The sequence below is a fragment of the Pteronotus mesoamericanus genome, unplaced genomic scaffold, assembly GCF_021234165.1.
Source record: "Pteronotus mesoamericanus isolate MK-2021 breed Mesoamerican mustached bat unplaced genomic scaffold, CSHL_Meso_final contig_20, whole genome shotgun sequence".
In the NCBI taxonomy this organism is placed as follows: domain Eukaryota; kingdom Metazoa; phylum Chordata; class Mammalia; order Chiroptera; family Mormoopidae; genus Pteronotus; species Pteronotus mesoamericanus.
In genome coordinates this window covers 1,550,388-1,565,738 of record NW_026555085.1, presented here as the reverse complement: position 1 = coordinate 1,565,738, position 15,351 = coordinate 1,550,388, and the positions used below count along the sequence as shown (strand labels likewise).

The following is a 15,351-nucleotide window of genomic DNA, read 5'->3' as shown; positions in this document are numbered from 1 at the left end:
ACACACTCTAAGTAACAGTAGATGGAAATAATATAGATAGGCCTCAGTCTCCCCCTTCTCGTAACCCTACCTCACAAGCCAGATCTGGGCATTGCCCTCTGAGGCTCCCAAACTTCCATTAGCTGCCCCTCCCAGCATCAATGTTCTGTATTGGTCCCCATCCCAAGTGTCCATCACACATCTTTTCATACTCAGACCATCATCTTCTACAGAGAACACTTGCTTGTATTATTGGTTTTCTTTTCTGTCTCCCAAACTCACATCCTTCTTGCTATCACCTCATCCCTTGACCAGTTTCAAGGTCACAGAAAGAACACAGCAGATGAAGGGTTGATGCTGTTATCCGTCAGTACTTTGCTCTTCCTAGAGTCCAGGAAATAGGAATTGTGAGTTTAGTTCCTCATTCAGGAAAGGGGTAGGGCATGGAAGATCTGGAGGTGGGTGCTTTGTGAAAAATCATCGTGGGAAAGGGATCTGGCCTACACCAAGTGTCTGCTGCTCCATCAGGTGGACTGGGTAAGAATTGGGGCCCCCATCATCCTCTGGATCATTGTCCTCAGTGCTGTGGGTCAGTGCACGGCGTGTTCGCATCATGTGGGAGAGCTGGGATTGGGAGGAAGGAGAAATAAGTACTATCTGTCACGTCATTTGCTTCCTCAACACCCACATCTCAGGCCCTTTTCTATTCCCTGATCCAAACCTTCAGCTTGCTTCTTTCCCAAGATTCCATTTAAACTTGATTCTTATTCCAGCCCCTGATCCAATATAGAGTCCCAGAACTCTTCATCCTCCTTCCGTCCTATTTTCCTTGTTCTAAAAAAGTTTCTATCCTCTACGCCCTTTTTCCTCAACCATTGCCTTCCCCCAAATTCTACATTTCATGTCCCATGCATCTATTGTCTTTCCCACAGCTTTCACCACTACTGCCCCTCTGTTGTCACTCCCCACCATGCCTCTTCTGCTAGACTCATTATTCCCTCTAGTTCTGATCCATAACCTCTCCTCAGCTCCCTATCCCATGGGTCCATTACCCTGGAGCATCCTTGTTCCTTACCAGGAAGATCAGGCCAAGGAATACCAGGAGGAGAATCACAGCCACCAGGACTACAACAACTATGGCCCATGGAGGGAATGAATCATCCTTCCCTGTCTCTCCAACATGGAGACCTCCTTGTGAGCTATCTTTGTTCTCGTGTGGATGGCTCTTGTTGATTGGGACTTCTGATATGACAGAACTCAATGCCATGCTGAATGTGGAAAATGTAAAAGAGCCAATGGGCACTTGAGGGGTATTCTCAGTTCTCTTTGGATGAGGAGAGGAAGTAGTGATAGATTGGTCTCCTGTGACCTTGACTGGAGATCTTATAGTCTCTGTGCCAGCTGTGTTTCGTGCTGGGTTTTCTGTAGGCTTTGCTGGAAGTGGTTTGGTCTTCCCTTTGGTAGATGTGGTTTTCTTTGTGTCTACTATAGGCTTTCTTGAGGCTTCTATGGTTTGCTCTGTGGCCACAGTGGTCTTTAATTGGTGTTCTGTAGTCTTACTTGAGCTTCTTGTGATCTTCTTATGGGCCGATGTGCTCTGCTGTCCATGATCTGTAGGCACTGCTGGGGCTCTTGTGAACTTCTCCTGGATCGGCGTGCTCTGTTGTCCATGGTCAGTAGGCATTTCTGGGACTATTGTGATCTTTTCATGGGCCGATGTGCTCTGCTGTCCATGATCTGTAGGCACTGCCGGGGCTCTTGTGAACTTCTCCTGGACCGGCGTGCTCTGTTGTCCATGGTCAGTAGGCATTTCTGGGACTATTGTGATCTTTTCATGGGCCGATGTGCTCTGCTGTCCATGATCTGTAGGCACTGCTGGGGCTCTTGTGAACTTCTCCTGGACCGGCGTGCTCTGTTGTCCATGGTCAGTAGGCATTTCTGGGACTATTGTGATCTTTTCATGGGCCGGTGTGCTCTGCTGTCCATGATCTGTAGGTACTGCTGGGGCTCTTGTGAACTTCTCCTGGACCGGTGTGCTCTGTTGTCCATGGTCAGTAGGCATTTCTGGGACTATTGTGATCTTTTCATGGGCCGATGTGCTCTGCTGTCCATGATCTGTAGGCACTGCTGGGGCTCTTGTGAACTTCTCCTGGACCGGCGTGCTCTGTTGTCCATGGTCAGTAGGCATTTCTGGGACTATTGTGATCTTTTCATGGGCCGGTGTGTTCTGCTGTCCATGATCTGTAGGCACTGCTGGGGCTCTTGTGAACTTCTCCTGAACCAGTGTGCTCTGCTGTCCATGTTCAGTAGGCACTGCTGGGGCTCTTGTGAACTTATGAGCTGATGTGCTCTGTTGTCCATGATCTGTAGGCATTTCTGGGACTATTGTTATCTTTTCATGGGCCGAGGTGCTCTGTTGTCCACGGTCTGTAGGCATTTCTGGGACTATTGTGATCTTTTCATGGGCCGATGTGCTGTGTTGTCCATGGTGTGTAGGCATTGCCAGGGCTTTTGTGATCTTCTCATGGGTCAATATGTGCTGTTCATGTTTTGTAGTCATTTCTGAGGCTCTTGAGATCTTATGGACTGATGTGCTGTGTTGTACATGATTTGTAGGCATTACCAGATCATTTGTGATCTTCTCATAGGCTGATGTGCTCTGTTGTCTATGTTCTGTAAGCATTGCTGGGGCTCTTGTAGTCTTCACCTGGGCTGAAATGGTCTTTTGTCCATGGTACGTAGGTTTTGCTGGTGTGTGTTTATTCTTTTTAGTGGCTCTTGATGTCTCTTTTGTTTGTTCTCTAGTCTTTATCAGTGTCTTATCTGAGGCAACTGTAGTTTTGTAATTAGCAGTTGCTGTATGATCTTTTTTTTTCTTTCTCGTGGTTCTTGTTGCCTTGTATGATGCCTTATATGTTGTGCTTTCTTCTGAGGGAGATGTGGGTCTATTGTTGAGCTCTGATTTAACTGAGTGGTGGGAAAGAGTTGTGGTGCTTTCACTGTCTAATGTAATGATGGTAGTTTCCAAAGGTGTTTTGAAGGCATTTCCCTTTACTGTTGCAGTGCTTATTTTGGACTTATGACAAGTTGTTTTACTCTTGGGTTTTGTGGTTGAATATTTTGTATCAGATAATTTTTTATGTGTGTTATTAGAGTCAGCAGAGCGTCCATTCCGGATAATGGGGTCTTTTCCTTGATTTCTGGGGTTTTGTTTAGATGTGGGAGTGGCTTCATGATGAGTTGTACAGCTTTTAGAGTTATCTATATGTTTGTGAATCGGCCCAATATGGTGTGTAGCATTGCAGTGGTGTTTAGGTTGATGGGTTTCTGTAGATTTAGGGTGGCCAAGAGGGCTGTGTCCTAAATGAAGAGCAGTGTGGTCAGAGGGAGTACTATAAACAACGTTTGGAGTAGGCGGAGATAAATGATCAGATGTTGGGGATTCACCAGGGTTCTGAAGTTCTTGAATTGTGGTAGCATCTGTAGAAGCAGAGGGTCAAGTAAGAAACTTTTTTTTCCGTGGTCTTCCCTCCTTCCCTGCCCACCTTCATCTCTAGGGGTCCCTTTATTACCCCCAGATACATCTCCCCAGCCAGTCTCCTCAGAATACTATAATATCTAATCCCCATTCTCATCTCCATTCTTTGAACCTTTTATCAGGCTATGCCTTCAGCAAGAATGTCACCTCACCCCTTCTCCACTTTTAATCCTCAATTCTAAATTTTAGATCTTTCTATCTTTATGGCATCTTTCCTGATCTTTTTAAGCCAATAAGATCTAGCATCACCTCACTGCTCAAAAATTATTTTGTTAGTTACTTTCTCCTGCTCTCTTCAATTTGACATTACAACTGTCTGTGTGCCTGTCAACTTCACACTTCCTTGCCTATGGAACTGTAACTTTTGAGAGCAGATGCTGGCTGGCATTTTGCTCTGCAAGTGCTCCTTTAGAATTTATATAATGCTTATGGAATGGAGTTCCATTTCCATGGCAGAGTTGAGAAGAAAGGTAATAGGTATCAGAATCTTCACCTTTCCATAACATTCCAGCTCCAGAAGTCAGACCTCTAGCAGAACTTCCCATAAGAATTAGTAAGTGGACACAGGTGATAAGTAAGAGAAGGATAAGAAGAGGAATGGAGGATGGGAAACTTTCGTTTTGATGGTGGAATTTGGTCTGGGTGAAGGGAAGTAAATGAGATGACTCAACCCTCTTGTTCCCCTACAGATTCCCCTCTTGGAAAATCAGCTAAAGCCACCTTGAAAAGATGAAGGTGTCCTTCTTACAAGAAAAAATATCTGCGTAGGGGTCCTGAGAAGAGTGAACAAGGCAGCTGGATTCTGGGAGATATTATGTTTAAGGACAGGGTGTGAGGGAAAACGCCTCTATCAATGAACAGATATGGGCCTTAATTCCATGGGAAACAACCCATGGGACGACTGAGGAGATGTCTGAGTGAGAGCCAGGAGATCACCAAAGAATGAGAGATAGTGTTGTTACATAACTGAGATTTCCAGTTTCTGTTAGCTCAAGGTGGAAACCAGAACCTGGACCCATTCCCAATCACAGGAAACCACAATCCACCCAGCTCTCTGCTGACAAGGACAGTGGGGGCTGGGGAACCAGTCCTTGAAAGAAATGTGGGTGGGACAAGAAGGGGGAGGTAATAGAAAAGCCCAAGTCCCTGAAGGGAGTTGAGGCCAGGGCACTGGGGAGAGAGATGAGGGCTCAAGTGCCAGGCACCTCCTTCACTGTGCCCACCCCGCTCTCCCACTCCTTCTGCAGTAGTAGCTCTCTCACTCACTGGGCACTTTTCCAGCCAGGCTCTCCACTGCTTGCCTCACAATCCTTTCTGGATTCTCCTCCATGGTGACTGACTTTCCAGCTCCCCACAAGGCACATTAGAAGCTGTCAGCTTCCTTATTTTATAGCCCAGAGTTTCATGGAGAAATGGTGACATGCACAAAATCCCTGCAACAGCAATGGTCAACCAGGAACATTGACTGTGAGACAGGCAGGTCCTGAAAAGAAGGACGTGTACAAACTCATTTACTGTTCGTAACAACCCTTTGAGGTTGAGAGCTCTTTGTTATTCTCCCCTTTTTATATATGAGAAAACAAGTTTCAGAGAACCCCAAGGACCCTCAGCAGGTAAGAGGTTAAACCAGAATGGAACACACATTCTGGGCTCCCAGTCCCCAGGGCCGCACTGCACAGCCTGTAGGTCAGCCCAGACCCTTTGGACAGGGAGAACACAGACATTTGTGGAGTCCCTGAAGGATGCTGTTCTTCTACTTGTTTATTTCATCTTCACCACAAACTTGTGAGGCAAGTGTATGATCTTACAGTCTGACCCGTGAGGAGAAAGGGTTCAGAGACGTTAAGTAATTGGGAAAGTCAGACTTTTCCCTACACTCCAGATGCTTTTAAATGTGATAAGGGGTGAATAAATGCCCAGCCAGAGAATAAACAAGTGAGCCACAACATAGCGTAGCAACTCCACTGCCTGAAGAAACCAGAGGACAGGACTGGGGTCCAGGCTAGTTCCACACCAGCTTCGCATCCTTACTCAGGTCACTGAAATGCTCTGAGCCCCATGTCCACAGCTGTCTATAACAGTGATGCCAGCTGCAGCAGCTTAGTGTGAGGACTGAGGGAATCTAAGTGAAGAGGACTCTTTAAAGCGTGTGTTGAATCGGAACTGCGGTCTTTGAAACAGTTTCACACTTTGCCCTGTTCTTCTCCTGGTATCAGGGGAGCGTGAGGCACAGCCTAGTCCTCCTGCCTGCTGCAGCCCGGGATATTTCCTGACCCACCTGTTCTATGCACCTCTGAGCCATTTCCTGACCACTTCCCCTGGGGCTTATCAACATAGCACTCACCACTTTCTAATAGACAATAAATCATCTAATTCCCATAATGGCAGAGATTTTTATTTGTTCATTGCTGTCTCCAGCCCAGAAAAATGTCTGGCCCATTACATTAATGGCACTTCTTAAATATTTGTTGAATGGGTGAATGAGAAAATATCTTGAGATTGATGAGCTCTTCAAAAGCCCTGCCAACAACCTTTCACTATGCACGTTAAAGGGGGGGCGGTGGGGGGGACATGCTGTAAGCTCCAAAGTTGGAAGATCAAGAGATAACCTCTGCTATGTTAGGTGCTGAGCCCCTGAGTTGGAAGGTGGTGAAAGACCTCTGGCCCACCAGTTCTGGGACACCGTTTGTCATTGAACCACAGGAGCCACATGGTGAATACTAGACTCAGAAAACTAGATCTTAAAATTCAGATCCGCACTACACAGTTGTGTAAATACTGCCTGTGAAATCTAACCCTCAAAAATGGCTACTGCATTTACAATGAATCAAGCTCCAGTGTTCCCTGGAGTTCCCAGTGTTCCCAGCCATGACACAAATCAGAGACTAACTCCCAGGAAAATATAACCATCTCTTCTCCCCAGTAGATCTACCATTGGTAGCAACTTTGTTTCCCCAGGAATTTCTCACTGTGAGATTCATTTCACTGACTACAGTAGTGGCCTGTAGAGGATCTTTTTGGTCACTGAGGTTTAGGTGGAGAAGAAAATCTGGCTTTAGCAGAAGACACTGGAGATGTGTGCTTAGCCTGGATAAAACAATGAAAACAAATCTCAGAACATCAAAACTGTACAATCCCAAAGGTCTATTCAATCTGCTTTATTCCCTTGCTTGAAAAGAAGGCAGACAGGCTGCCATCAGAGCAGCCTCCCCTAAGTAGCATTTCTGGTGTTTCTTGGTGTCCTACCAATGATATGGTTAAATGCTTGTTAAAATGTCTATAGAATTTCAACATGTGGCCTAAAACATAGACATCGTGAAAAAAGACTAAAGGGAAATACACTGAAATGGCTGCCCACGTGATATTAGGAGAGATTTTCTTTTCCTAATTTTTTCCATTTTTCAGTTTCTAGAATGAGTGTGTATATATATATATATATATTTGTTATAGAAATTAAATGGAATATCATTTACTGTAGAAAAAGGTCCATTTTGGAGTCTCCCCAGGACCCCAAGAGCCCAGCTGTACATGTGCTCCCTCAAAGATGATGCCCCTAAGGCTCCATAGCTGCACCATGCAGATCCTGGGGTCGTAAGGTCCAGTTATCTGAGTATGGACTGGTCCTGTAGATAAATGAATCCAGCCATCACTCTCCCCTCCCTCCCAAGCCTCCCTCTCTGCTGGACAGTCATGTGCTCACAATGCAGTTCCACCCCAGCCCAGCCTTAAGCCTCCCGCCTCTCACCACTCTGTGGATCTGAACATCCAGCTGCCCATGCCTGCCGGCCAGCTCCCAGACCACACCCACCCACCCAGAGTGTCCTGCTCTGGAATTCAGATTGTGAACCTGCCTTGTGCCTATCCTGTGCCCTAGAGTAAACATCCCTCAGAAGTTAACGTGCGTAGAATCGATTCATTCCCTTTTGCCCATACAGGTATGACAGGTGGTGCATAGCTGCAGGTGGCACCATCAGCTCCAGGGAAAGGGATATGATGGGGGGTGGGTGCGAAGCAGGGGACGGGGGGGCGGGGCTGGCGGCAGTTCTGGTGCCTCTGTCTTCAGACCCTCAAAGTGGGAGGAAGCCATCAAGTCAGGACACAGACGGGAGGTACTGCTGAGACTTAGCAGACACAACCTGACTCCTCAGGCCCTGCCCTACTACCCACCACCCTCCAACTCCCGCCTCATCTACTCTGGCCCCACCAATACCCTGATCTCAGGGAAGGAGAATATTCTGCTAATGTCACCCTCAGTCACACACACTTGGAAGAACTTGCTGCCTGTCCCGCCCGAACACTGCCCAGGGCAGCCAGACTCAGCTTTCCTGGCCCTAGTTGGGAGCAGCAATGTGACTACTATGGATGACCCCGTCCGCTATGGGGAGAGTCTATCTGAGTCTATTTTTTGCATGTCTGCCTTGTGAAGACCCTCCTTCCTCCAAATTGCTCATGTCCATGTCAAACTGCCTCTGTGTTTGGCATCTCCCTTCCCTGAGTTTAGTCACAGAACCATTTTTTAACTAAGTGAACTAATTTGGTGATTTAACTTTATCTTGTAGAGTCTGCTTATTAGCTCATCAAACTTTTCTATGTTCATTTTCTCATCAAATCCCTGGGATATTTTCCAGGTGTCAAGTGGGGACAAAACAAGTTGCAACTTGAACCCTTTTCAAGTTGCCATGATGGTTCAATGAGCCAGCGTGGGTGAAGTGCCTAGAACAATGCCTAGCACATAGTAAATGTTCCATATACAACAATATGAATACAACCATTCGTATTGGCCAGGCAGCATGCTTCCCATTCTATAGAAATGTGGATTAATTAAATGGGCCAGAGTCAGGGCAGAGCCCAGGTTAGCGAATAACAGAACTCTCAGGAGAGAATGCACCCTATACCCCAAGAGCAACAGGCAGTGTGTGGAGTGGCCAAAGCCAGCTTGCCTCCATGGCGTGGGCAAGACCCTTACCCTCTCTGAGTCTCACCCTCCTCACCATCCAAGGGGATATTGTTAAACACCTCACGGGATATAAGGAGATGAAATGAGATGAAGTACCCTAAGCACCTGTGAGTTCCTCACAAAACAGAGCATGTCTGGTCCCTGCTGCCCGCCCCGGACTGCCTCCCCACACAGCGTCTGTGTATAAACTAGAAGAAAACCCCTCTACGTGGCTGCAAGGAGCAAAGCATAGGCTGCATTTCATTGCCAGCATGGCCCTTAGCTGACACACCTGAGCAGTACACCCTGGACAACTGTATGCAGCAGCTCACCCCCACCCCCTTCCCACCACACATTCATCTGCTCTCATTTCTGATTGCTAAGAAACAACCCCTCTCTGCCTTCTATCCCCCTGTGTAAAGGTGACTCCTTTGCCTCTGAGGGCACCTTACCTGCTACTTGAGCAGCTAGAAGGAAAAGGAGGCAGTACTGGAGGCCAAAGTCAGAGCTGGTGCAGTGGGCTCGCCGGGCCATGGCCATGGCAGTGGGTCGGCTGCTTGAGGCTGAGAGCTGGGGCACTCTCCTCTTATGTGGAGCCAGTTTGACATCATGGGGGCTGGGGCCCCTCAGGCCTAAACCTTAAACAAACAGAGCCGCCCCACCCCACTGGGGCTGCCCTGATAATGGGAGACCGCAGCTGCTACGTCAGGGAGCCAGGAACATGGGTGCCTGCCCCAGGGCTGGGATCTGGGGGAGGGCCAAAGAACTGGGGAGATAGACTCCTGACCTTCTTCAACAGGGTTCTGAGGTTGGGGGAGCAGATGGGGGGTTCTAGAAGGACTGGGTTCTGGATAGGCAGGACAGGGAGGGGGAGATTGGGTGCCCAGTACAGGAGACTCAAATTCTAGTTCTTCTCCAGGTTTACCTTCTGTCTCCTGCCTAGCACACCAGCTCAGCTTGCCACACCGCTTGCACATACAGGGCCATGCTTTTTGCCCTAGGTGGAGCTGCCTGAGGGGGTCCGCTGAAAGAGCAAAGGAGAGGCAGCCCACACACACGGCCCACCACTGCAGACCTGGGCATTTGCAGGTGCCCAGAAAGAACACAGCATGTGGAGACAGCAGACAGAGCAGTGACAGACAAGACAGACACCGGCTCCCAGGAACTGACCTGACATGCCCCACCAGGAACAAAGACAGGTCTAGGCTAACCAGAGGCACTGAAGAGAGATCTTTGACACCCTACCCTTTCCCCTCTCCTCCCTCAGCCCTCATCCACCCCTACACAGAAATGCAGACCCCTTGTGTCTAGGATCCCCTGCCTCTCCCTTCCCTCCCTCCTGAACCTTTGCCTGAAGCAAGCCTTAGCCCAGAGGCTGTCCATACTTGGGACCCAAGGTGGAGGAAGGACAGACCATGAGGAGAGGCAGAGCTGGGGGTCCAGGTATCTCAGTCACCACCCCATTGCTCACTCCAGTAAGTTCACTGTCGGTCTCCTCATGGAAAGTCACCACCTATCAGACAAGGGCTTTGCCTTAGTCCCCCCTGCCTCTGCAGCGCCTGGCACAGTGTCTGCTTCACAGCCATCAGTAACTGTTCGGTGGGCCAAATGGAGTGGAAGCCAGGACTGGCCATTGCCCTTGCTGGGGAGTGGCACAGGCACACAGGCGGAGAGGGCCAGGACCTAGAGGGCAGAAGGCCAGGGCCTGGGGCGGTGCAGCTCACTGGTGGCCTAAGGGGCCGACCATGTGAATTCCTTTCATTACTTGGTGTGACTAGTTCCTGGGCCCTGGGCAGGGCTAGAATGGGTGGAAAGAGAATAGGCCAATTGCTCATTAACGTGATTAATAGGAGATTAATGAGGCTCTATGGAGGCAGGCCAAGACTGACTACTCAGTACTGGGCAATGCCTCCTGCAGGACGGGGACATGAGGCAGATGCGGGGGCCCCGTGTAACTTCACCTGGACTCAGGAATGACTAGAAGCCCCCTTTCCACTGGTCTGCTGCCTCAACCTTTCTCCAGGGACCTAGGAAGGGCAATTTTGCTCCCCACCTCCTGGAACCCCAGAGATATTTGGCAACGTCTGGAAACATTCTTGTCACAACCTGGAGGGGGCTGCTACTAGCATCTAGCGGGTAGAGGACAGAGATGCTGCTAAACATCCCATAATACACCCACCAGTCTCCACAGCAAAGGACTTTCCAGCCCCCATATGTGAACAGTGCTGAGGGTGGGAATTTTATTGTGTAAATAAATACCCCTCCTTCTTTTTGGCCACAAGTTCCCCAGAGGTCCCAGGCATCTGGGGTAGAGGAACCTGGAGGGAGGTTGTTTTGTCTGAGCTACAGGCTGCAGGGCTGGTCACAAAACAGCCTTACCAGCCACTGACCTTTTAGCATTGCTGTGTACCAAAGAACGTGCTGACACCTTATCTTGCTATAACCTATGAGGTTAGCAACGTCAGCCTCAGATCAGGAAAGGACTTGCCCAAGGTCACAGCACTGGATAGGCCAGCCATGGACAGTGCCTGCCTGATGGCAAAGGTCATGCACTTAGGCAAACGGAGACCAGTGGAGGGGACGCTGTTTTACTCAGGACCCACCCAGGGTGTCCAGGGGGCATCAGAGAGCAGGGCTCCTCACTCTCCAGAGCTGAGAGAATCGGGGATCTCGGGAATGCCAGCAGCCAGCCCAAGAGGGCTCCATATGGAAAGGGATGTGAAGGGAAAACCCTCTCCTGTTTCCTGGGGACCCAAGCAAAGTGTTCTCAGCTAAGAGGCATCTCTTGATTGTTGGGGAAGAGGGTGGGAATGGGGAGAAAGGGTAAGGGGCAAAGATTCCATGAGGGCTGGAAGGCCCAGAGACCATCTAGTGCTGGTCCTTTCTTTCACAGGTGAGAACACTGCATCAGAGAGGTGAGGCAACAGACGGCAGGCTGGCCACAGGACCAGACCATGGACTTCCCCTTACCCTGTCGTGGGAGAAGACCTGGGGGGCCCATGGGTGCAAAGCAATCCACCCAGAGGAAATGGACCTAGTTAGCATGAATGGAAGGCTGGCTACTTTTTTTGTGTGTTTTTCTTAATTGTCCCCAAAATGTTTTTTTTCAATTGAGATAACATTGGTTTATAACATTATTTAAGTTTCAGATGTACACCATTACAATTCAATATCTGTATACACTACAGCATGTTCACCACCAAAACTCTAGTTTCTATCTATCACCTGACAAATCGACCGCTTTACCTGGTTCATCCTCCCCCTACTTCCTGCCCAGCCCCTCTGGTAATCACCAATCTCTTGTCTGCCTCTATGAGTTTGTCTGTTTTGTTTGGGGTTTGTTTGTTTGCTTGCTTGCTTGTTTGTTTTTTGGAATGAGTCCGTTCTGGAGAGGAAGTAGGAAGGCCAAAGGGGAGGGGTATTCGCTATCCTGGTTCCACCCCTTCACTTGACAGAGAAGTGCTGCCTGGTGGTCTTCTGATGGGGGATAGGAAGGGTTAACTGAAGCCCCAGGAACATGGACCACTGCCCCTCTCTGTGCTCCCCTTCCAGCAAAAACAATAATGCTAATTTACTGATCACTTACTGTGTGCTAAGCATCTCAGTGCCATATTTGCATATAAGCTCATTTCATCCTACAATAGCCTTTGAAATGGATACTATCATTCTCATTTTATCTAGGATTCAACTACCTCATCTGTACAACAAGGGGTAATAATATTATCTATACCACAGGTCTGCTATGAACACAGCACCTGACACATAATAAGTGCTATTTAAGTATTATTTACTAGCAGTAGTAATGAGGAATCTGGAACACAGGTTAGGTAACTTGCACAAGGTCACCCAACTACAATGTCAGAGCCAGGACTGAACCTTGGCTCCACAGAGCTGATTCTCCATGACCAAGAGGTGAATTTAGTGCCTCTGTAAGCTGATGAGCCTCCAGCATTCTCCAGCCTCTCTGTCAGTGACCCTAAGCCCCCATGCCTGCCTGGTCACTGTTTCCTTCCAGTCATCAGGACCAGGGTTCCTTTTCCCCTTAGATCCTCCCTAAGTGTGGCAAACTGTCACCCTTCTCCCTAAAGCCCCTGTGCTTGTCAGTGTTGGGGCACCATGTCCCAGCCCCACTGGTCTGAAAACCCATGCATTCAGACCACAGCTTCACTCACCGGCTTGATACCATACAGTAAGCTGACTACTGCTGCCGCCACAGTGACTGTGATCAACACAATGGCCCGATCTGGAACAAAGCCCTTCTGAGGTGTCAGGACTGAGGAGCAGCGAATGAGGCAGGAGGGACCTCAGCGCCTATTCCCTAACTTTCCACCTTTCCTTCTGTGACTCTCATGTTTCTGTGACTCTAAGACCACATTTCTCTATGGAGTTCTCTTCTATCCCTCAGGAACAGAACCTCAGTGGCGAGGGTTTTCAAGGGCTTCAATCCAAGCCTTTGGTAGAAATTGATGGATTGATTCTATAAAGATGAAAAGTCTGAGGATAGCCAAGACAATCCAAAAGAGAAACAGAAGTGGAGGTCTCCTACTACCAGCTCTGCTGCTTGCTACAGAGCTGGGACAAAGCCCTGTGGCACTGGAGAGCAGACAAATGAAAGAGCAGAATCAAGTCCAGACAGTACATGATGATCACCTGACTTTCGATAAAGGTACTCACAGAAAGCAATGGTGGCGAGTGACCGGGGGTCTTCGAAATAAATGGTTCTGGGGCAACTGGTTAACCATAAAGAGAAAAAAATTGAACTTGACCCCTACCTCAGTCCATACACAGAAATTAATGTGAGATAGATCATAGGCTTAAATTTGAAAACTAAAATAATAAAGCTTCTGAAATAACATGTTCGAGAATATGTTATTTCATGACCTCGAAGTAAGCAAGAGAAGGTCTTAGGCAGGATACAAAAGGTACTAACCACAGAGAAAAGGCTGAGAAACTGAAAAGCAGGAAGGGGCCCTTGTGCAGCCACCTACACCAGGGCTTTGCTTCATGAGGCTCTGGGGGACTGCCAACTGATGACTGACCCTGCCGACTGAGCACAGAAGGCCCCCACCCACAGCGTCGGGCCACACTAAAAAAAAATGAGTCCTTCAAGGATGGATTGAGCGACAGAAATATCACCTGGTGATGCTGAGACTGGTCCTGAAGGGCTCCCAGAAATGGTAGAAGCTAAAGTCTGAGGATGACTGGGAAAATACTCAGATGTTGAAGAAACTGTTGAGAAAGAAACTGTTGAGAAACTCACAGGCATGGTGGGGAGACTCTCTGAGATGGTGGGGACAGTTACAGAGACAGTCCCAGGACAGAGGGGAGACCCCTAGAGACAGTGGGGAGACCCCCAGAGACAGAGGGGAGACCCCCAGAGACATCCCTGGAGATAGACTGTCAGAGACAGCGGGGCTGCCTCCGGCTATCGTGGTCCTCAACGGGGGCAGCTGGGCTGTTGGAAAAGAACATGATCAGGTTAGAAGAGTTGGCCATGTCCCTGGGTCTTCACCCCAACACCCAGCACACCTTTCAAGTCCATGCTCACTGCGTGTGGCAGAGGCCTGCAGACCCACAAGCAGTACCCGCACAACATCCATGGTGTCAACCCAGGTGCCTTCCCAGACCCATTGCAGAGGCTTTTTAAAGGTCCTGAGGCCCATTACGTGCCATTGGAGAGCCAGGTATGCCAGGACCTCCATCAACATCAGGATTCCCATCCAGGGAGAGGTCACCAAGCTGTCCCCAGAGGATTAACCTGTCCCAGCCTGATCCCAGGAAACATGGGAGAAGTGGGCACTGAGTAAGAGCCTGAAGATTCCCCTACCTGGCCCTTGGGCTCTTCCCAGACTAAGGACCTATCCCCCAGGCCTGAGTCAGTCCCCCACCCAGACCCTCCTGAAAGGAAGAGGACCAGGTGTTCTATCCCCAGATCCCCCTCTTGCTGCTAGAAATACAATTTTTGGCAGTGAGGGCATACGGGTCTCTAGAAGAAGCAGGAATTGAAAACTAGGGTGGAGGACGTTATGGCCTGGGAACTGCATTTGACCCTTGGGAGACCTAGGGCAGGGTAGGATCTGAGCCACCCTCATCCAGATGGCTGCAGCCCCAAAGTTTTCCATTCCTTCGGTGGACAAGAGGAGCAGCAGGGAAGACCACATCATGTTTAGGGACAGTGCATTGCAGAAGTTCAGAAACCAACTCTGGAGCCTGCCTGCCCTGAACCCACCACTTCCCAACTGTGCAGCAACTCAAGAGTTGTGGCTTATCTCCTAAAACAAGGTGATCTAGCCTGTAGTGTAAAGGAGCGTGATGAGCATTAAAGGAAATGTTTCTAACACACCTAGCACACAGTGTCAGCTATGATTACCTAGAAAGGGAAAGACACAGGGGCGCTCCCTTCTCCTCTGAACACTCAGGTGCCCCAAAGCATCTCTCCACCTTCTACCTGCTGCTCCTACCTGTTGGGCCTGCTAATCTTTCTGTCCATTCATTCCTCCATTGCCAGTCTGGGAGTCCCAGTGATGGTTTAGACATCTCCCTCCATCTCTGCCTCCATTCTTCTGTGCTTGGGCCCTCTGGCTTTCAGAGAGACGGGAGGTGTTACCTTGAGAGGCAGATGGGAAGAAGTTCCTTTGTGTGTTCCAGGGGCTGATGTGACTGGCACGTCAATCCTGGCCACATGTCTGGTGTGTCTGGCATTATGAGGGATGAGTTCTAATCTCTCTGCTATGTGCTATCTGACTTACTGTGTGACCTCAATCATTCACCCTCTCTGGGCCATATTTCCTAGTTTAAAAAAAAAAAAAAAAAGATGGTAAACTAGATGAGCTCCAAGCTTTTCTCTACACATCTGTCCTGTGTTTACCATTCTGAGGGCCTGTGACTGGGTAGATAA

General features: G+C 48.9%; 1 protein-coding gene across 1 annotated transcript; it reads right to left on the bottom strand.

Moving 5' to 3' along the window:
• Positions 1 to 456: 456 nt before the first annotated feature.
• Positions 457 to 8,987, bottom strand: MUCL3 (mucin like 3). The gene is made up of 3 exons (XM_054570188.1): positions 8,906 to 8,987; positions 1,055 to 3,459; positions 457 to 603 (listed from the first exon to the last, which is right to left on the bottom strand). The coding sequence occupies exons 1-3, from the start codon at positions 8,985 to 8,987 to the stop codon at positions 457 to 459; spliced, it is 2,634 nt and encodes an 877-aa protein (XP_054426163.1).
• Positions 8,988 to 15,351: the final 6,364 nt, after the last annotated feature.

Coding starts and splice junctions, on each gene's coding strand:
- MUCL3 (XM_054570188.1), bottom strand. CDS start 8,987: ATGGCCCGGCGAGCCCACTGCACCAGCTCTGACTTTGGCCTCCAGTAC. Junction 3,460..8,905: donor TCTAGCTGCTCAAGTAGCAG/GTAAGGTGCCCT, acceptor CTGCTTCTACAG/ATGCTACCACAATTCAAGAA. Junction 604..1,054: donor TCCTTGGCCTGATCTTCCTG/GTAAGGAACAAG, acceptor TCCCAATCCCAG/CTCTCCCACATGATGCGAAC.